The sequence below is a fragment of the Melozone crissalis genome, unplaced genomic scaffold (assembly GCF_028551555.1).
Source record: "Melozone crissalis strain CALT ecotype California unplaced genomic scaffold, PUWL_Pcris_2 ptg000337l_1, whole genome shotgun sequence".
In the NCBI taxonomy this organism is placed as follows: domain Eukaryota; kingdom Metazoa; phylum Chordata; class Aves; order Passeriformes; family Passerellidae; genus Melozone; species Melozone crissalis.
The window spans coordinates 109759-130281 of NW_026536086.1; the positions used below are offsets into that span (position 1 = coordinate 109759).

Below are 20523 nucleotides of genomic sequence, written 5' to 3' on the forward strand. Positions count from 1 at the left end.
GTTTTGGCTGGGACCCCAGCAGAGACTGGGGCCACTCTTGGTTTTTGCTAGGGCGCCAACAGGATTTGGGGCCATTTCTGGTGTTTGCTGGGATCCCAGCAGGATTTGAGACCATTCCTGGTTTTTGCTGGGACCCCAGTGGGATTTGGGGCCATTCCCAGCTTTTGCTGTGATCCCAGCAGGATTTGGGGCCATTCTTGGTTTTTGCTGGGACCTCAACAGGATCTGGGGCAATTCCTGGTGTTTGCTGGGACCCCAGCAGGGACTGGGACATTCCTGGCTTTTGCTGGGACCCCAGTGGGATCTGGAGCCGTTCCCAGTTTTTGCTGGGATCCCCATGGGATTTGGGGCCATTCCCAGTGTTTACTAGGTCCCCAACAGGATTTGGGACCATTCCTGGTTTCTACTGGGATCTCAGCAGGATTTAGGGTCATTCCTGGTGTTTGCTGTGATCCCAGCAGGATTTGGGGCCATTCCTGGTTTCTACTGGGACCCCAATAGGATTTGGGGCCATTCCTGTGTTTGCTGGGACTCCAGCAGGATTTGGGGCCATTCCCGCTCTTTGACAGGATCCCAGCAGAATTTGGGGCCATTCCTGTTTTTTCCTGTGACCCCAGCAGGATTTGGGGCCGTTGTTCCCGTTTCCCCCGCACGCACCGAGGCCACGAAGAGGTCGCCGATCTTCTCGTTGGAGTCCCACTCGGCCACGCGCGAGGCCAGGGCGATCTGGAACATGGAGTGGCACTGCAGGATCTCCTTCAGCCGGAAGAACACCAGCTGGCACTTGCGGGCGCTCAGCACCTTGGGCTCCATCTCCAGCAGCGGGTTCCGGTAATCCTGCGGGAATCGCGGCGCTGGGATCGCGGGATCGGCGCCGGGGGGTCCCCGTCCCGCCCCGGCCCGGCCCCACCTGCAGGATGCGCTTCAGGGAGTCCACGTAGCTGCGCTCGCTCTGCACGATGGAGCCCAGGATGTGCCGCCGGAGCACCTGCGGGGCACGGGAATGGGGCCTGATCCCAAAATCCACAATCATGGGGCCGGGGAAAGGCCCTGACCCCAAAATCCCCCATCATGGGACTGGGGAAAGGCCCTGATCCCAAAATTCCCAATCCTGGGACTGGGGAAATGCAAGAACAGCCCTGATCTGACAATCCCCAATCTTGGCATAAGGGAAATGTAGGAATAGCCCTGAACCCAAAATCCCCAATCCCAGGACCGGGAAAAGGCCCTGATCCCAAAATCCCCAATCAAGGGATCAGGGCGTTTCCCCAGTCCTAGGATTGGGGATTTTGGGCCTGATCCCAAAATCCCTAATTCCAGAATAGGGGAAAGGCAGGCACAGCCCTGATCCCAAAATCCTTAATCCTGGGACCAGGGAAAGGCAGGAACAGCCCTCATCCCAAGATCCCCAATCCTGGGACTGGGGAAGTGCAGGAACAGCCATAATCCCCAAAATCCCCAATCCTGCAATCAGGGAAATGTAAAAACAGCCATAATCCCAAAATCCCCAATCCCACGATCAGGAAAATGAAGGCACAGCCCTGATCCCAAAATCCCCAATCTTGGGACTGGGGAAATGCAAGAACAGCCCTGATCTGACAATCCCCAATCTTGGAATAGGGGAAGTGCAGGAACAGCCCTGATCCCAAAAACCCCAATCCCAGGACCAGGGAAATGCAGGCACAGCCCTGATCACAAAATCCCCAATCCCAGGATCAAGAAAGACAGGCACAGCCCTGATCCCAGAGTCCTGAATTCTGGGATCAGGGAAAGGCAGGATCAGCCCTGATCCCACAATCCCCAATCCCGGGATTGGGGAAATGCAGGAACAGCCATAATCCCAAAATCCCCAATGCTGGAATATGGGAAATGGAGGAACAGCCCTGACCCCAAAATCCCCAATCCCGGGACCAAGGAAATGCAGGCACAGCCCTGATCCCAGAGTCCCAAATCCCAGGATCAGGGAAATGCAGGCACAGCCGTGATTCCCAAATCCCAGGAGAGGGGAAAGGCAGGCCCAGCCTGTGGGGCTCAGCCGTGGTCCCCCAGCCCCGAATCCCAGGAAAAGGGAAGCAGCCCCGGCCCTGCGGAAGCGCTGACCCAGCAGCGCCGTTCCTGCTGACTCGGCATTTCCCTGTTGCTCAATCACGGGGCCCGGGGGACGCTGTGACCCCCCCAGAGCCCGGGAAAGCCCCAGTCCCAGGAGATCCCGGGAAAGGCCCAGTCCCCAGAGATCCTGGGAAAGCCCTGATCCTAGGAGATCCCAGGAAAGCGCCAATCCCAGGAGATACCAGGAAAGCCCTGATCCCAGGAAAGCCGTGATCCCAATCCCAGGAAATGCTGGGAAAGCCCTGATCCCTATCCTAGGAAAGCCCCAATCCTAGATCCCAGGGAAACCCTGATCTCAGGAAAGCCGTGATCCCAATCCCAGGAAAGCCCAGATCCTGGGAAATCCCCAATCCCAGATCCCAGGAAAGCCCCGATCCCAGGAAAGCCCCGATCCCACGAAAGCCCCGACCCCAATCCCAGGAAAGCCCCGACCCCAGGAAAGACCCGATCCCAGATATCCCTGATCCCAGGAAAGCCCCAATCTCAGGAAAGCCCTGATCCCAACCCCAAGAAAGCCCCAATCCCAGGAAAGTCTTGATCCCAGATCCTGGGAAAGCCCCGGTCCCAGGAAAGCCGTGATCCCAAATCCCAGAAAAGCCCCGATCCCGGGAAAGCCCCGATCCCGGGAAAGCCCCGCTCCCAGTGGATGCCGGACCTGCTGCGGGCTCAGCCCCTCGGGCGCGGGGCCCAGCTCGGGCGGGGGGTGCCTCATGTCGGACACGGTGACCTCCAGGAAGCCGGTGTCCTCCTCCTCCGAGTCCCCTGCGGCACGGGGACACCAAAAAACCCCAAACTGACCCAAACTGAGCCCAAACTGAGCCCAAAATGACCCCAACTGAGCCTTCCAGGGCTGGAGGCACAGCCCGCTCCTCCCGGTATTCCCGGTATTCCACAGCTGGACACCGGGATGAGCTGGGCAGGAGCGGGGATGGGACCAGGAGGGGACAGGGAGGGTCCCCATCCCAAAAATCCGCCTGGGAACAGCGTCTCATCCTTGCTCCAAGACAGCGGGAAACGGGAAAAGGAGCCGGGAAAAGGAGTCAGGAAAAGTGGGAAGTGCCAGAGTGGGGACCAGGACAGTGCCATGGGGAGGGGACAGGGAGGGTCCCTATCCCAAAAATCCGCCCGGGAACAGCGGGAACAGCGTCTCATCCTCGCTCCGAGACAGCGGGAAACGGGACAAGGAGCCAGGGAAAGGAGTCAGGAAAAGAAGCCGGGAAAAGGAGCCGGGAGCCCAGGAAAAGTGGGAAGTGCCGGAGTGGGGACCAGGACAGCGCCACGGGGAGGGGACATGGAGGGTCCCCATCCCAAAAATCCGAGCGGGAACAGCGTCTCATCCTCGCTCTGAAATACCGGGAAACGGGAAAAGGAGCCGGGAAAAGGGATCGGGAAAAGGAGCCGGAAGCTCAGAAAAAGTGGGAAGTGCCGGAGTGGGGACCAGGACAGCGCCACGGGGAGGGGACATGGAGGGTCCCCATCCCAAAAATCCGCCCGGAAGCAGCGGGAACAGCGCCTCGTCCTCGCTCCGAGACACCGGGCACCGGGACAAGGAGCCGGGAGCGCAGGAAAAGCGGGACGCGCCGGAGAGGGCAGCCCTTACCCGAGGCCGAAGCAGCCGAGGAGGAGGAGGGCGAGCGAGCCAGGGAAAGCTCGGGATGAGCCAAGGAAAACGCGGGAAGGGAGCGCGGCCGTCGCCTCCACATGGCCCCGGCCCCATCCCGGGCCAGAAATCCCGGGAAGGGGAAGGGCTGGGGGGAGAGGAGGAGGAAGGGAAGGGAGGAAGGGAGGGAGGGAAGGGAAGGGCTGCGGGGACCTTTTTCCTTCCCTAATTTCGGCTCCTCCTCCCCGGGGATGCTCTCCCGGGATTGCCGCGCCCCAAAGCCGCGCTGGCCATGCGGGAACGGCGGAGCGGATCCCATGGGAACGGCGGGACTGATCCCATGGGAAGCTGCGGGAACAGCGGGACACACAGAGCCAATCCCATCCCATGGGAAGCTGCAGCAAAGCCGGGAACACACAGCCAATCCCATGGGAACGGCGGGACACACACAGCCAATCCCATGGGAATGCTCCGGGAATGTGCGGAACACACAGTTGACCCCATGGGAATGCTGGCACACACACATTTCCCATGGGAATGCTCTGGGAATGCCGGGAACACACAGCGGATCCCATGGAAAGCTGCAGAAATGCCGGGAACACACAGAGCAGATCACATGGGAATGCCAGGAACCACAGCTGATCCCATAGGAAAGCTGGGAATGCACACAGCTGATCCCATGGGAATGCTCTGGAAATGCCAGGAACATGCAGCTGATCCCACAGGAAAGCCGGGAACCACAGCTGATCCCATGGGAATGCCAGGAACACACAACAGATCCCATGGGAATGGTCTGGGAATGCCAGGAACACGCAGCTGATCCCACGGGAGTGCCGGGAACACACACAGAGCTCATCCCATGGAAATCTGCAGAAATGCCGGGAACACACAGAGCCGATCCCATGGGAATGCTCTGGGAATGCCAGGAACATGCAGCTGATCCCATGGGAATGCCAGGACACACACATTTCCCATGGGAATGCTCTGGGAATGCCAGGAACACGCAGCTGATCCCATGGGAAAGCCGGGAACATACAGCAGATCCCATGGAAAGCTGCAGAAATGCTGGGAACACACACAGCTGATCCCATGGGAATGCTCTGGGAATGCCAAGAACACACAATGGTTCCCATGGGAGTGCCGGGAATACACACAGCAGATCCCATGGAAATGCTGGGAACACACAAAGCCAATGCCACGGGAATGCTCTGGGAATGCCAGGAACACACAGCAGATCCCATGGAAAGCTGAAATGCCAGGAACCACAGCCAATCCCACAGGAAAGCCGGGAACACACAGCCAATTCCATGGGAATGCTCTGGGAATGCCAGGAACCACAGCTGATTCCATGGGAATGCCGGGAACACACAGAGCTCATCCCATGGAAATGCTCTGGGAATGCCGGGAACCACAGCTGATCCCATGGGAATGCCGGGGCACACACACACTTCCCATGGGAATGCTCTGGGAATGCCAGAACACACAGCTGATCCCATGGGAATGCTGGGAACCACAGCTGATCCCATGGGAATGCCGGGAACACACACAGCTAATCCCATGGAAATCTGCAGAAATGCCAGGAAGACACAGAGCGGATCCCATGGGAATGCTCTGGGAATGCCAGGAACACGCAGCTGATCCCGTGGGAAAGCCGGGAACCACAGCTGATCCCATGGAAAGCTGCAGAAATGCCGGGAACACACAGAGCCGATCCCATGGGAATGCCGGGAACACACAGCCAATCCCATAGTAATGCTCTGGGAATGCCAGGAACATGCAGACAATTCCATGGAAAGCTGCAGAAATGCCGGGAACACACAGCGGATCCCTCAGGAATGCCCTGGGAATGCCGGGAACACGCAGCTGATCCCATGGAAATGCCGGGAACACACAGAGCCGATCCCATGGGAATGCCGGGAAGCACAGCCGATCCTATGGGAATGCCGGGACACACACATTTCCCACGGGAATGCTCTGGGAAAGCCGGGAACACACGCGGCCGATCCCCCGGGCAGCTCCAGGCGCTGGGATCCAGCGGGATCGATCCTACCTCCCCTGGATCCTACCTGCCCCGGGCTGCTCCAGGGAAACCCGGGAGCTCCGGCGGGAGCGCGGCGGCTTCTCCGCCTCGGCCGCGCTCCTCCTGCGCTCCCCGTCCCCTGCGGCACAGGGAAAGGGCCCGGAATTGGGAATTCAAGGAAAAAATCCTGAGGGGAAAACCCAAGGAAAACCTCCTGGGAACTGGGAGTTCAGGGGAAAAATCCTGAGGGAAAAATCCAAGAAAAACCCAGAGGAATTGGGAGTTCAGGGGGAAAATCCTGAGGGAAAAATCCAGTGAAAACCTCCGGGGAATTGGGAATTCAGGGGAAAAGTTCCTGAAGGGAAAAAATCCTGAAGGAAAAATCCACAGGAAAGGCCCTGGGAATTGGGAATTCAGCAAAAGAAATCCTGAGGGAAAACTCCAAGAAAAAACCCTGAGGAAGTGGGAATTCAGGGGGGAAAAAGTCCTGAAGGAAAAATCCACAGGAAACCCTGTGGGAATTGGGAATTCAGGGAAAAAAATGCTGAAAGAAAAATCCACGGGAAAGCTCCTGGGAATTGGGAATTCGGGGGGAAAATCCTAAGGGAAAAACCCAAGAAAAAACCCCAAGGAACTGGGAATTCAGGAAAATAATTCTTAAGGAAAAATCCACAGGAAAGGCCCTGGGAATCGGGAATTCAGGGAAAGAAATCCCGAAGAAAAGTCCAAGGAGGAATCCCTGAGGAATTGGGAATTCAGGGGGAAAAATCTTGAAAGAAAATTCATGGGAAACCCTGTGGGAATTGGGAATTCAGGGAAAGAAATCCTGGAGGGACAAAACCCTGAAGGAAAAACGCAAGGACAGGCCGGGCACTGCCGGTTTATCCCTGAGGATAAAAGGAGGGAGGAGGAGCCTGCAGAGATCCCGGGAAGCTCCAGATCCATGGAAAGAGGCGGGAGAAGGGGAAGGAGGTTCTGGAGGGATGGGGTTCCCGGTTCCATAGGGATGGGATCCCCTGGTTCTGTGGGGATGGGATCCCTAGGATTCTGGAGGGATGGGATCCCCGGTTCCAGAGGAGTGAGGTTCCTGGGTTTCTGTAGGGATGGGATACTCAGTTCCATGGGGATGGGATCTCTGGGGTTCCCTGGGGATGGGATCCCCTGGTTCTGTGGGGGTGGGATCCCTAGGATTCCAGAGGAATGGGATTCCTGGGGTTCTGTAGGGATGGAATTCCCTGGGGATGGGGTCCCTGGGGTTCCCTGGGGATGGGATCCCTGGTTCCAGAGGAATGGGATTCCTGGGGTTCTGTAGGGATGGGATCCCCAGTTCCATGGGAATGGGACCCCTGGTTCCATAGAGATGGGATCCCTGGGGTCCAAAAGGATGGGATTCCCTGCTTCCAGAGGGATGGGATTCTCTGGGGATGGGATCCCAGAGGTTCTGGAGGGATGGGATTCCCTGGGGATGGGATCCCTGGGGTTCCATGGGGCTGGGGTTCCCAGAGTCTCCCTGGGGATGGGGTTCTGGAGGGATAGAGTTCCTAGTTCCATAGGGATGGGGTTCCTTGGGGATGAGATCCCTGGTTCCATAGAGATGGGATCACTGGGGTCCATAAGGATGGGACTCCCTGGTTCCAGAGGGATGGGATTCCCTGGGGATGGGACCCCAGAGGTTCCCTGGGGATGTGATTCCCGGGGTTCCCTGGTGATAGGGTTCCTTGGGGATGGGATCCTGGGGTTCCCTGGGGATGGAATTCCCTAGGGATGGGATCCCCAGGGTTCCCTGAGGATAGGGTTCCCTGGGGATGAGATCCCCAGAGGTTCCCTGGAGATGGGATTCCAGAGGTTCTGGGGGGATGGGATTCTTTGGGGATGGGATCCCCAGCGTTCCCTAGGGATGGGTGGGGTCCCTGGGAATGGGATCCCTGGGGTTCTATGGGGATGGGGTTCCTGGGGTTCCCTGGAGATGGGATTCCCTGGGGATGGGGTCCCAGAGGTTCCAGAGGGATGGAATTTCCTGGGGACGGGATCCTGGAGGTTCCCTAGGGATGGATGGGTTCCCTGGGGATGGAATTCCCTAGGGATGGGATCCCAGAGATTCCCTGGGGACGGGATCCCTGGGGTTCCCTGGGATGGAATTCCCTGGGGATGGGATCCCCTGGGGATGGGATTCCCTAGGGACGGGATGCCCAGTGCGGGTTCCCGGTGCTCACCGGCGCCGTCGCGGCGCTGCAGGAAGGTGACCCTGCGCAGCACCGCCATGCGCGTGCGCTCCAGCCCGTCCTTGGTGCCGCTGCGCGCCGCCCGCATCAGCTGGGACACCTGCAACGGAACGGGATCAGGGATCAGCTCGGGGATCAGCTCGGGGGCCATCACTGGGATCACTAGGATCATCACAGGGATCACAGGGGTCACCAGGATCACTGGGACCATCACTGCAGGGATCATCAAAGGGATCAGCTCAGGGATCAGCGGGATCATCACTGGGATCACAGAGATCACCAGGATCTCGGGGATCAGCAGGATCATCACAGGGATCATGAGGATTACAGGGATCAGAGGGATCATCATTGGGATCACAGGGATCAGCAGGGTCATCGCTGGGATCACAGGGACCACCAGGATCACAGGGATCATCACCGAGATCACTGGGATCACAGGGATTAACAGGATCACCAGGATCATCGCTGGGATTACAGGTGTCACCGGGATCTCAGGGATCTCAGGGATCACAAGGATCAACGGGATCATCACTGGGATCAGCAGGATCACAGGGATCATCACCAGGATCACTGGGACTCACTCCAGGGGTCACCAGGATCACAGGGGTCACTGGGATCTCAGGGATCACAGGGATCAGCAGGATGACCACCGGGATTGCAGGGATCACAGGGATCACAGGGATCACAGGGATCACAAGCTTCAGCAGGATCATCACTGGGATCACAGGGATCAGCAGGATCACTGGGATTGCAGGGATCCCCAGGATCACAGGGGTCACTGGGATCACAGGGATCAGCAGGATGACCACTGGGATCACAGGGATCAGCAGGATCACAGGGATCATCACTGGGATTTCAGGGATCCCCAGGATCACGGGGGTCACTGGGATCACAGGGATCAGCAGGATGATCACTGGGATCGCAGGGATCATCACCGGAATCACTGGGGTTGCAGGGATCACAGGGATCTCAGGGATCACAAGCTTCAGCAGGATCATCACTGGGATCACGGGGATCAGCAGGATCACAGGGATCATCACTGGGATTGCAGGGATCCCCAGGATCACGGGGGTCACTGGGATCTCAGGAATCAGCAGGATGATCACTGGGATCACAGGGATCATCACCAGGATTGCAGGGGTCACAGGGATCATCAGGATAACAGGGATAGGATAAGACCAGTGGGATCACAGGGATAACAGGAATAACAGGGATCACAGGCATAACAAGGAAAACAGGGATCACTGGGATCATCACCGGGATCACAGGGATCATCACCTGGATCACAGGGATCATCACCGGGATCACAGGGATCATCACCTGGATCATAGGGATCATCACCGGGATCACAGGGATCATCACCTGGATCACAGGGATCATCACCAGGATCATAGGGATCATCACCGGGATCACAGGGATCATCACCTGGATCATAGGGATCATCACCTGGATCACAGGGATCATCACCAGGATCACAGGGATCAGCACAGGGATCTCAGGGATCAGCAAGGATCCCTCCTGGATCCAGCCCCTCAGGAAGATCCCTGGAGCGCCATTCCCTGTTTTCCCAGACGGGAGCAGCAGGCACAGGGCCGGGGCTCCGGGATCCCCCCTGGATCCCCTCCGGATCCCCCCAGATCCCCTGGGATCCCCCCATGGATGGCAGCAGCCGGAGCTGTGGGGTCGTGCAGCGCAGCCAAGCGGGGCCGGGCAGGGATGCGGGGGCGGCTCCGGCCCTTCCTGTGCCAGGATGGGATGTGTGGGGCAGGGAAAGGGGGATCGGCCCTTCCCACCCCAAATCCTGGGGGTTTACCCCAAAGCTGAGAGTTCTACCCCAAGTCCCGGCATTTCTACTCCAAATCCAAGAGTTTCACCCCGAATCCAAGGGTTCTACCCCAAATCTCAGCATTTCTACCCCAAATTCCAATGTTGTATCCCAAATCTGACAGTTCTACCCCAAATCTCAGCATTTCTACCCCAAATTCCAATGTTGTATCCCAAATCTGACAGTTCTACCCCAAATCTCAGCATTTCTACCCCAAATTCCAATGTTGTACCCCAAATCTGACAGTCCTACCCCAAATCTCAGAATTTCTACCCCAAATTCCAATGTTGTACCCCCAAATCTGATAGTTCTACACTAAACCCCAATGTTGTACCTCAAATCTGACAGTTCTACCCCAAATCCCAGCAGTTCTAACCCACGGAATACCAGCTGGGATGGGATGGGCTGGGAAAGGCTCTGCCCTGAGGTTCCACAATTCCCAAAATTCTCATTCCTGAATTCCTTCCTGAATTTCTTCCTGAATTCCTTCCCTTGTAAATTCGTTCAGGAATTCTCTTCCCAAATTCCTGAACTCATCACTTTCTTCCTGAATTCCTTCCCAAATTCCCGAATTCCTGAACTCATAAATTTCTTCCTGAACTCCTTCCCAAATTCCTTCCGAAACCCCTGAACTCATCATTTTCTTCCTGAATTCCTTCCTGAATTTGTTTCCAAATTCCTGAATTCTTTCCTGAATTCCTGAACTCATGATTTTCCTCCTGAATTCTTGAATTCCTTACTGAATTCCTGAACTCATCATTTTCTTCCTGAATTCCTCCCCAAATTCCTGAACTCATTATTTTCTTTCTGAATTCCTTCGTGAATTCCTGAATTCTTTCCCGAATTCCTGAATTCCTGAAGTCCTTCCTGAATTCCTTCCCAAACTCCTGAACGCATTATTTTCTTCCTGAATTCCTTCCTGAATTCTTTCCTGAATTCCTGAATTCGTTTCCAAATTCCTGAATTCCTTCCCGAATTCCTGAACTCATGATTTTCTTCCCGAATTCCTGAATTCCTTCCCGAATTCCTGAACTCAGGAGTTTCTTCCTGAACTCCTTCCCAAATTCCTGAACTCATCATTTTCTTCCTAAATTCCTTCCTGAATTCTTTCCTGAATTCCTGAGCTCTTTCCCGAATTCCTGAACTCCTGATTTTCTTTTTGAATTTCTTCCTGAACTCCTTCCCAAATTCCTGAACTCATTATTTTCTTCCTGAACCCCCGAATCCCAGAATTCCAATGTCTTGGGAAGCCCCAGCAGCTCCAGGCTGATTTTCTGGGCCAGGAATGGGATGGGCCCAGCCTGGATCCATTCCACGAGGGAATTTCATCCCCCCCCAGGCCGTGGATTTTGGGGAATTTCGGGCTGCGGGACGGGGTCGGTACCTTCCAATCGGATTTGTGCTTCAGCTCCTGCATTTCCTTCCCCCCAACTCTCAGAGCCAGGAGCTCCCGCTTAGTCCTGGCGCATTTTTCCTTGAGTTTATGGAGGTCTGGAGAGAGCTGAGCCCAAAGCAAAGCGGGAGAGCGGCAGAGCAGAGATCCCAGGAAGCAGCAAAATGCAAAAAAACAGGAGAGATCATCCCAAAGGAGCAGGGAATGGAGGCAGCAGCACGGAATTCCGGCCGGGAGCAGCGGGGAAAGGCTCAGAAATGGGAGGAATCATCCCAAAAATCCTGAAATGCCAGCTGGGATGGAGCAGAGAATGCAGCAGGAGCAGGGAAAGGCTCAAAAACAGGAGGAATGACCCCAGAATTCCAGCTGGGATGGAGCAGGGAATGAAGCAGGAGCAGGGAAAGCAGCACAGAACAGGCAGCAGCATCCTGGAATTCCAGCTGGGATGGGGTAGGGAGTGCAGGAACAGCAGAGAAAGGTTCAAAAATGAAAGAAAAAATCGTGTCTGGGAGAGGGCAGGGAGAGCAGGAGCAGCAGGCAAAGGCTCAGAAATGGAAGGAATCATCCCAAAAATCCTGAAATGCCAGCTGGGATGGAGCAGAGAATGCAGCAGGAGCAGGGAAAGGCTCAAAAACAGAAGGAATGACCCCAGAATTCCAGCTGGGATGGAGCAGGGAATGAAGTAGGAGCAGGGAAAGGCAGAGAGAGGCTCAAAATCAGGAGAAATCACCCTGGAATTCCAGTTGGGATGGAGCAGGGAATGCAGGAACAGCAGGGAAAGGCTCAAAAACGGAAGAAATCATCCCAAAAATCCTGTTTGGGAGCAGGCAGGGAGGGCAGGAGCAGCGGGGAAAGGCTCAGAAATGGGAGGAATCATCCCAAAAATCCCATCTGGGGGCAAGCAGGGAAGGCAGAAGCAGGGAAAGACAGAGAGAGGATCAAAACCAGGAGGAATCATCCCAAAAATCCAGAAATTCCAGCTGGGATGGAGCAGAGAGTGCAGGAACAGCAGGGAAAGGCTCAAAAACAGGAGAAATGACCCCAGAATTCCAGCTGGGATGGAGCAGGGAATGCAGCAAGAGCAGGGAAAGGCTCAAAAATGATGGATGAGTGTTCCAAGGGCTGGATGAGTGTTCCAAAGGGATGGATGAAGATTTCAAAGGGATGGGTAACTATTCTAAGGGATGGATGAGTGTTCCAAAGGGATGGATGAGGGTACCAAGGGATGGATGAGGGTTCCAAGGGATGGATGAGGATTCCAAAGGGATGGATGAGGATTCTAAAGGGATGGATGAGGGTTCCATAGGGATGGACGAGGGTTCCACAGGGATGGGTACCTTGGGCTGGAACGCCGTGCGGAGCTTGGCCGGCTCCGCGTCCCGCCGGGATTCCGTCCGGGATTCCTCTCCGGACTCGCCCTCGCTGTAGCTCTCGAACTCGCTGGAGCTCCAGCCCAGGTCCTGCCCCAGGCGCGTCCCCTCCCCGCGCTGCACCTCGGCGTAGATCAGCCCCGCGCCTGCCGCGACCGCAATTCCCAATGCATTCCCATTCCATTCCATCCCCAATGCATTCCCAATGCATTCCCATTCCATTCCCAATGCATTCCCACTCCTAATGCATCCCCATTCCCAATGCATTCCCATTCCATTCCATTCCATTCCATTCCCAATGCATTCCCACTCCCACTCCATTCCCGTCCCCGCTCCATTCCCATCCCCACTCATGCTCCATCCCTGTTCCACTCCCACTCCATTCCCATTCCTGCTCCATTCCCACTCCATCCCCTTCCCCATTCCCATCCCCGCTCCATTCCCATCACCATTCATGCTCCATCCCTATTCCCGCTCCATTCCTGCTTCATTCCCATTCCATTCCCATTCCCATCCCTGCTCCATTCCCATCCCCATTCCATTCCTGCTCCATTCCCATCCCCATTCCCATCCCCATTCCATTCCTGCTCCATTCCCATCCCCATTCCCATCCCCACTCCATTCCCACCCCTGCTCCATTCCCACCCCTGCTCCATTCCCATCCCCATTCATGCTCCATCCCTATTCCCGCTCCATTGCTGCTCCATTCCCACTCCATCCCTGCTCCATTCCCATCCCTGCTCCATTCCTACTTCACTCCCACTCCCACTTTTCCTGCTCCATTCTCGCTCCATTCCCGCTTTTCCCTGTGCTCCCAAGCCATGGGAATTCTTGGCTTTGACTGTTTGGAAGGGAGTTGGGAGCACTCCGGGATGGATGGGAGAATCCAGGGGAAATTGATCCCTTGGGAGTGACGGGGATGAGGGGGGTAGAGGAAGGAAGGAGAGGAAGGAGGATTTTGGGAATTGGGGAATCCTAGTGCAGAACTCCAGAATTCCCATTCTCTGGAACCCTCAGGGTCCTGCAGCCCCATCCCTCCCAAATCCCGGGATTTCCCTGGTTATTCCCACCCACAGCCTCCTGGAGCATGGGACTCTCCTTCCTGACAGAAAAATGGGGATGGGAGCCCCTGGAAAACCGGGAAGAGGCAGATCCCGGCTGGAAAAGCAGGAAGAGCGTTCCCGTACCGTCCTGATCCACATCCAGGCCCTCGCAGGGAACGTCGTCGTAGATGACCTCGTCCTCCACCTCCGGGAAGGAGAAACGCTCCCCTGGGAACACCAGGATCGGGATTGGGATCGGGATCGGGACTGGGATCAGAATCAGCAGCCCAGGACCCCAATGGGGAGCAGAAACCCTCCCAAACCCACCAGGGGTTATCCCAAGGGTTAATCCCAGGGGTTTAATCCCAGGGATTATTGCGGGGGTTAATCCCAGGGGTTATCCCGGGGTTTAATCCCAGGCGTTTAATCCCAGGGGGTTTCATCGCAGGGTTATCCCAGCGGTTTAATCCCAGAGGTTATCCCAGGGTTTAATCCCAGGGGTTTCATCTCAGGGGTTTAATCCCAGGGGTTTAATTTAATCCCAAGGGTTAGTCCCAGCCTTTCCCCACCTCTGCAGATGCTCTCCCTCTTCCAGGTGCGGGTCCGGATCTGGGAATCTCCTCCGGCTTCGCCATTGCTCACCTGTGCCGGGATCCTGCGGGAGCATTCCAGGGAAAAATCCCTCAGGATTGAGGGCAAATCCCCCAGGATTGGGGGCTCCCAAAGCTCCCACCCGCTGCCACCCCCATTCCCACCACAGGAACAAAACAAGGAATTTTTTAAAGGAATTCCCCACCCCTCCCGTCTGCTCCTTGGGATCCCAGGATTTAAGGTCATCCCACGTTTTTAGGGATGTTCTGCCAACACACTCAGGGATGATGGAAAAGATCCCAAAATCCCGGAGTTCTCCTGCTAGGAGCTCTTGGAAATGCAGAGAAGTTGGGGGAAACTGAGGCTCAGCAGCAGCTGCGACACCAAACGGAGGGGACGGATCCCAAAGATCCATCACGGGACACAAAATCCCACCAGAAATCCTGGAATTCCCACCAAAACCTCCTGAAACCCACCAAAATCCCAGGAAACTCCCAGGAAATCCCAGGAAACTTCCCCAAATCCCAGCAGAACCCCCCAAATTCCCTGGAAATCCCACTAAATGCCCCAAATCCCACTCACCCTTCCTGGGTCTCCGGCTCCAGCCCTTCTGTGGGGAAGGAAAGCAAAGAGAAACAGTGTTGGCACCCTGGGGTGTACCGGGAATACCGGGAATGAGCAGGAATTCCACATGGGGATATCAGGGATGAGCAGGAATTCCCCATCAGGAATGAGCAGGAATTCCATACTGGCAACACTGGGAATTCCACACTGGGAATGAGCACAAATTCCATACTGGCAATACTGGGAACTCCCCACCAGGAATGAACAGAATTCCACATGGGAATACCAGGAACTCCATACCAGGAATAAGCAGGAATTCCATACTGGGAATGACCAGGAATTCCCCGCCTGGAATGAGCAGGAATTCCATACTGGCGATATTGGGAATTTGACCCTGGGAATGAACAGGAATTCCACATGGGAATACTGGGAATTCTGCACCGGGAATGAGTAGGAATTCCATACTGGCAATACTGGGAATTCCACACTGGGAATGAACAGGAATTCCACATGGGAATACTGGGAACTCCATACCAGGAATAAGCAGGAACTCCACACTGGGAATGACCAGGAATTCCATACTGGGAATTGCACACTGGGAGTGAGCAGGAATTCCATATTGGCAATACTGGAAATTCCCATACTGGCAATACTGGGAATTCCACACTGGGAATGACCAGGAATTCCACATAGGAATATCGGGAACTCCATACCAGGAATAAGCAGGAATTTCGTACTGGGAATGAGCAGGAATTCCACACCGGGAGCACTGAGAATTCTGCACCGGGAATGAACAGGAATTCCACAGGGGAATACTGGAAATTCCACACTGGGAATGAGGGGGAATTCCTCATGGGAATACCAGGAACTCCATACCAGGAATAAGCAGGAATTTCATACTGGGAATGAGCGGGAATTCCACACGGGGAATACTGGGAATGAACAGGAATTCCACATGGGAATACTGAGAATTCTGCACCAGGAATGAACAGGAATTCCACACTGGGAATACCAGGAATTAGGCACTGGGAATGAGCAGGAATTCCACAAGGGAATACTGGGAATTCCACACCGGGAATGAGCAGGAATTCCACACTGGGAATACTGGGAATTCCACATGGGAATGCCAGGAACTCCATGCCAGGAATAAACAGGAGTTTCATACTGGGAATGAGTGGGAATTCCACACTGGGAATACCGGGAATGAAGAGGAATTCCACAAGGAAATACTAGGAATTCCACACTCGGAATGAGGGGAAATTCCTCTGGGAGTACTGGGAATTCTGCACCAGGAATGAATAGGAATTCCACACTGGGAATACTGGGAATTCCACATGGGAATGCCAGGAACTCCATGCCAGGAATAAACAGGAGTTTCATACTGGGAATGAGTGGGAATTCCACACTGGGAATACCGGGAATGAAGAGGAATTCCACAAGGAAATACTAGGAATTCCACACTCGGAATGAGGGGAAATTCCTCTGGGAGTACTGGGAATTCTGCACCAGGAATGAATAGGAATTCCACACTGGGAATACTGGGAATTCCACACGGGGAATGAGCAGGAATTCCACAAGGGAATACTGGGAATTCCACACCAGGAATGAGCGGGAATTCCACACTGGGACTACCAGGAATGCTCCTCACCGCAGCTGGGCGGGCGCCGCCGGCGCGGGGGCGCCTGGAGAGCGACATCAGCACCGGGATCGGCTCCGGGATCAGCTCCGGGATCGACTCCGGGATCAGCTCCCGAATCCGAGTCCTCGTCCTCCCCTTCCTCCTCCTCCTCCTCCTCGCTGTCCTCGAAGTCGAAGGCCTGGCCCAGATCCTCCATCCCCGCAGGGCCGGGGGGATCCGGGGGAGATCCTGCGTGGGAATGGCATGGAAAACATGGAATGGGGCAAGGGAGAGCAGGAAACGGGAATGGGGAGGGATGGGGAAAGGGATGGAGGGAAAAAAGGGATGGAGGGAAAAAAAGGGATGGAGGGGAAAAAAGGGATGGAGGGGAAAAAAGGGAGGGAGGAAAAAAGGGATGGGGGAAAAATGAATGGATGGAAAAAAAGGGATGGATGGAAATAAGGGATGGAGAAAAAGAAGGGATGGAGGAATAAAGGGATGGATGGAAAAAAAGGGATGGAGGGAAAAAAGGGATGGAGGGAAAAAAGGGTTGGATGGAAAAAAGGGATGGAGAAAAAGAAGGGATGGAGAAAAAGAAGGGATGGAGAAAAAGAAGGGATGGAGGGAAAAAAGGGACGGAGGGAAAAAAAGGGATGGATGGAGGAAAAAAAGGATGGATGGAGGAAAAAAGGGATGGATGGAGGAAAAAAGGGATGGAGGAAAAAAGGGAATGGAGGGAAAAAAAGGGATGGATGGAGAAAAAGGGATGGAGAAAAAAGGGACAGAGATGGGAGATAGAAGGGAGATGGAGACAAAGGAGGGAGAAGGAGGATGCAGGAGATGGAGGAAATGGAAAAGGAGATGGAGGGAATGGAGGAGATGGAATAGAAGGGGGATGGAGATAAAGTGGGAGAGAGAAGGGGGATGGAGGTGGAGGAAGAGGAGGACGATGAAGGACAAGGGGAGGGAAGAGATAGAGGAGGGAGATGGAGGAAGAGGAGGGGGAAAAAAGGGATGGAGGAGGAGAATGGGGATGGAGAAAACCAGGGAAGAGGGATGGAAATGGACGATGGAAAAGGGGATGGAGGAGAGGGAAGAGGAAGGGGGATGGAGGAGGAAAAGGGGATGGAGGAGGAGATGAAGGGAAAGGGGGATGGAGATGGAGGAGGGAGGAAAAGGGGATGGAGGAGATGGAGGGGAATGGGGGCAGAGAGGAGAATGGAAGACAGAAAAGGAGAAGGGATGGAGGAGGAAAAGGGGGATTGGCACCATGGATTCAGGAATGACACAGACTCCAGGCCAGAAGCCCCCAGTTTATTGGAACCCCTTTTTATACCCTGGTCTGGCGCACCTGATTGGCCATTTAATTAACACATTCCACATGAGTGGCTAATTAATCACCTTTGGGGTGAACATCATCCGAGGAAAACGGCTTGTTCCCAACAGCCCCTGCAGGGTTTTTACCATTTGTTTACAATTCCTTCTCTCTGCCTCCCCAAAATTTCCCAGACCATTGTTCCAAACACCACCCACAGGTTTTTTTACCATTGTTCCCAACACCACCTGCAGGTTTTTTACCATTTATTTCCAATTCCTTCTCCCTAAAACTTCCCAGATGGATCCATGGGAAAGCTCATCCAGCTTTCCCTCTCTGACCAGGCTGTCACATCCACAGGGGACGGAGGAGGAGGAGGGAAAAGGGGCACGGGAATGGAGGGAAAGGGGAGGGAAAACAGGAGAATGGGAGGGAAGGGGGAGGGAGAGGGATGGGAAGGGAACAGGCACTGGGAATGGAGGGAGGGAAATAGGGAAACAGGGAAACAGGGAAATAGGGAAACGGGGAATCAGGGAACAGGGAAACAGGGACAGGGAAATAAATAGGGAATCAGGGAACAAGGAAATAGGGAATCGCGGAAATAGGGAATTAGGGAAACGGGGACAGGGAAATAGGGAATCAGGGAGCAGGGAAATAGGGAACCAGGGAACTAGGGAAATAGGGGAACTAGGGAAATAAATAGGGAACAGGGAAATAGGGAATCAGGGAAATAGGGAATCAGGGAACAGGGAAACAGGGAAATAGGACAACAGGGAAACAGGGAAATAGGGAACCAGGGAAATAAATAGGGAAATAGGGAATCAGGGAAATAGGGAATTAGGGAACCAGGGAACTAGGGAAATAGGGGACCAGGGAAATAGGGAATCAGGGAAATAAATAGGGAATCAGGAAACAGGGAAATAGGGAATCAGGGAACAGGGAAATAGGGAACCAGGGAAATAGGGACAGAGAAATAGGGGAATGGGGAATCAGGGAGCAGGGAAATAGGGAATCAGGGAAATAGGGACAGAGAAATAGGGGAACAGGGAATCAGGGAAATAGGGATAGGGAAACAGGGAATCAGGGAAACAGACATAGGGAAATAGGGAATCAGGGAGCAGGGAAATAGGGAAACGGGGAATCAGGCAACCACAGAAATAGGGACAGGGAAATGGGGAATCGGGGAAATAGGGAACAGGGAAATGGGGAATGAGGGAGGCAGGGAAATTGGGAACAGGGAACCAGGGACAGAGAGCAGGACCAGCAGCCCCCAGGATCCAAGATCCCTCCGTGTTTTCCCAATCCCCAGAGGCTCCAGCTGGGATATCCGGGATACTCTGGGTGCTGCTCCCTCCTTCCCACCCCGGGCTGGCCGTCCCAAAATTCCCAAAATCCCCAAAAATCCCAAATTCCCGAAGCCAAGGCTGACAGTACCTACTGCGGGCGGGGGGGGGCGAGGCCATGGCGGGGGGGGCTCAGCTGCTCCAGGGGCGTTCCTGCGGAAAACAGGGAAAAAGGGTTGGGAAAATGGGAAAAAGGGTTGGGAAGGGGGGAAAAAGGGTTGCAAAAGGGGGGTAAAGGGGCTGGAAAAGGGGGAAAAAAGGGCTGGAAAAGGGTTGTGAAAGGGTTGGGAAAGGGGGGAAAGGGTTGGGAAAGGGGGGAAAAGGCTTGGAAAAAGGGTTGGGGAAAAGGGTTGGAAAAAGGGGGAATAGGGTTGGGAAAAAGGGTTGGAAAATGGTTGGAATAAGGTTGGGAAAGGGGGAAAAGGGGCTGGGAAAAAGGGCTGGAAAAGGGTTGGAAAGGGGGAAAAAGGGTTGGGAAAATGGGTTGGGAAAGGAGGGAAAAGGGTTGGGAAAAGGGTTGGAAAAGGGGGAAAAGGGGTTGGAAAAGGGGCTAGGAAAAAGGGTTGGGAAACGGTGCAAACGGTTGGGAAAGGGGGAAAAAGGGTTAGAAAAACGGTTGGGAAAAAGGGTTGGAAAAAGGGGAAAAGGGGTTGGAAAAGGGGGGAAAAAGGGCTGGAAAAGGTTTGGGAAAAAGGGCTGGGAAAAGGTTGGGAAAGGGTGGGGAAAAAGAATCGGAAAAGGGGGAAAAGGGTTGGGAAAAAGGGTTTGGAAAGAGGGAAAAAGTGTTGGAAAAGGAGGAAAAGGGGAGAAGGGTTGGAAAAGGGTTGGGAAAACGGGTTGGAAAAAGGGTTTGGAAAGGGGGAAAAGAGTTGGAAAAGGGGAAAAACAACTGGAAAGGGGTGGGAAAAGGGTTAGGAAAGGGGGGAAAAAAGGGTTGGAAAAGGGTAGGGAAAATGAGTTGGAAAAAAGGGCTGGAAAAGGGTTGGGAAAGGGGGAAAGGGTTGGATGAGGGGAGAAGGGTCGGAAAAGGGGAAAGTGTTGGGAAATGGGGAAAAAAGGTTGGAAAAGGGGGAAAGGGGAAAAAGGGGGTGGAAAAGGGGGATCAGCCCAAATCCCAGCCCTGGAAAGGACCAGGAGGCTCCAGCGGGACGGATCCAGCTCAGGCTCCAGCTCGGGCAGGGAGCTGGGAAGGGCTCAGGGAGAATTTCTCCCGGGAATTGTGGATCCTGCTCCCGGGGAAGGGCGGGAAGCGCCAGGATCCGGCCGGGATCGATGCCGGGATCGATGGAGCCTCCGCCCGGAACCGAGAGCGCCTGGAGGGCGCCGGGAAGGGCGGCAAGGTCGGAGCCTTGGGACGATCCCAAGGGATGATCCCGGGAAAGGTTGGGATTTTCCCTCCTGGAATTCTTTTCCTGCAGTGGGAACCTCTCCTGGGTCATCCCACCTGGGAATTTTCCCTGTGGATGCGACGCCAAGCGGGCCAGAAATCCAGGAGGGGAATCCACCTGGA

At 54.8% G+C, this 20523-nt stretch overlaps 1 protein-coding gene across 2 annotated transcripts in view; it reads right to left on the bottom strand.

Annotated features, from left to right (window-relative positions):
* ARHGEF10L (Rho guanine nucleotide exchange factor 10 like) overlaps positions 1–19132 on the bottom strand; it is a 42619-nt gene extending 23487 nt beyond the window's left edge. The window contains exons 1-11 of one of the 2 annotated variants that reach the window (XM_054294849.1): positions 19105–19132; positions 16386–16604; positions 14756–14783; positions 14152–14237; positions 13727–13810; positions 12507–12685; positions 11161–11277; positions 7943–8051; positions 2765–2871; positions 911–988; positions 658–837 (exon numbers count right to left, since the gene is read on the bottom strand). In XM_054294849.1, coding sequence (XP_054150824.1) covers positions 658–837; positions 911–988; positions 2765–2871; positions 7943–8051; positions 11161–11277; positions 12507–12685; positions 13727–13810; positions 14152–14237; positions 14756–14783; positions 16386–16572 — 1155 coding nt within the window. In that variant the 5' untranslated portion in view covers positions 16573–16604; positions 19105–19132. The remainder of the gene's footprint in view (positions 1–657; positions 838–910; positions 989–2764; positions 2872–7942; positions 8052–11160; positions 11278–12506; positions 12686–13726; positions 13811–14151; positions 14238–14755; positions 14784–16385; positions 16605–19104) is intronic. The other variant, XM_054294850.1, reaches the window with a different exon arrangement.
* Between the last annotated feature and the right edge of the window lie 1391 nt (positions 19133–20523).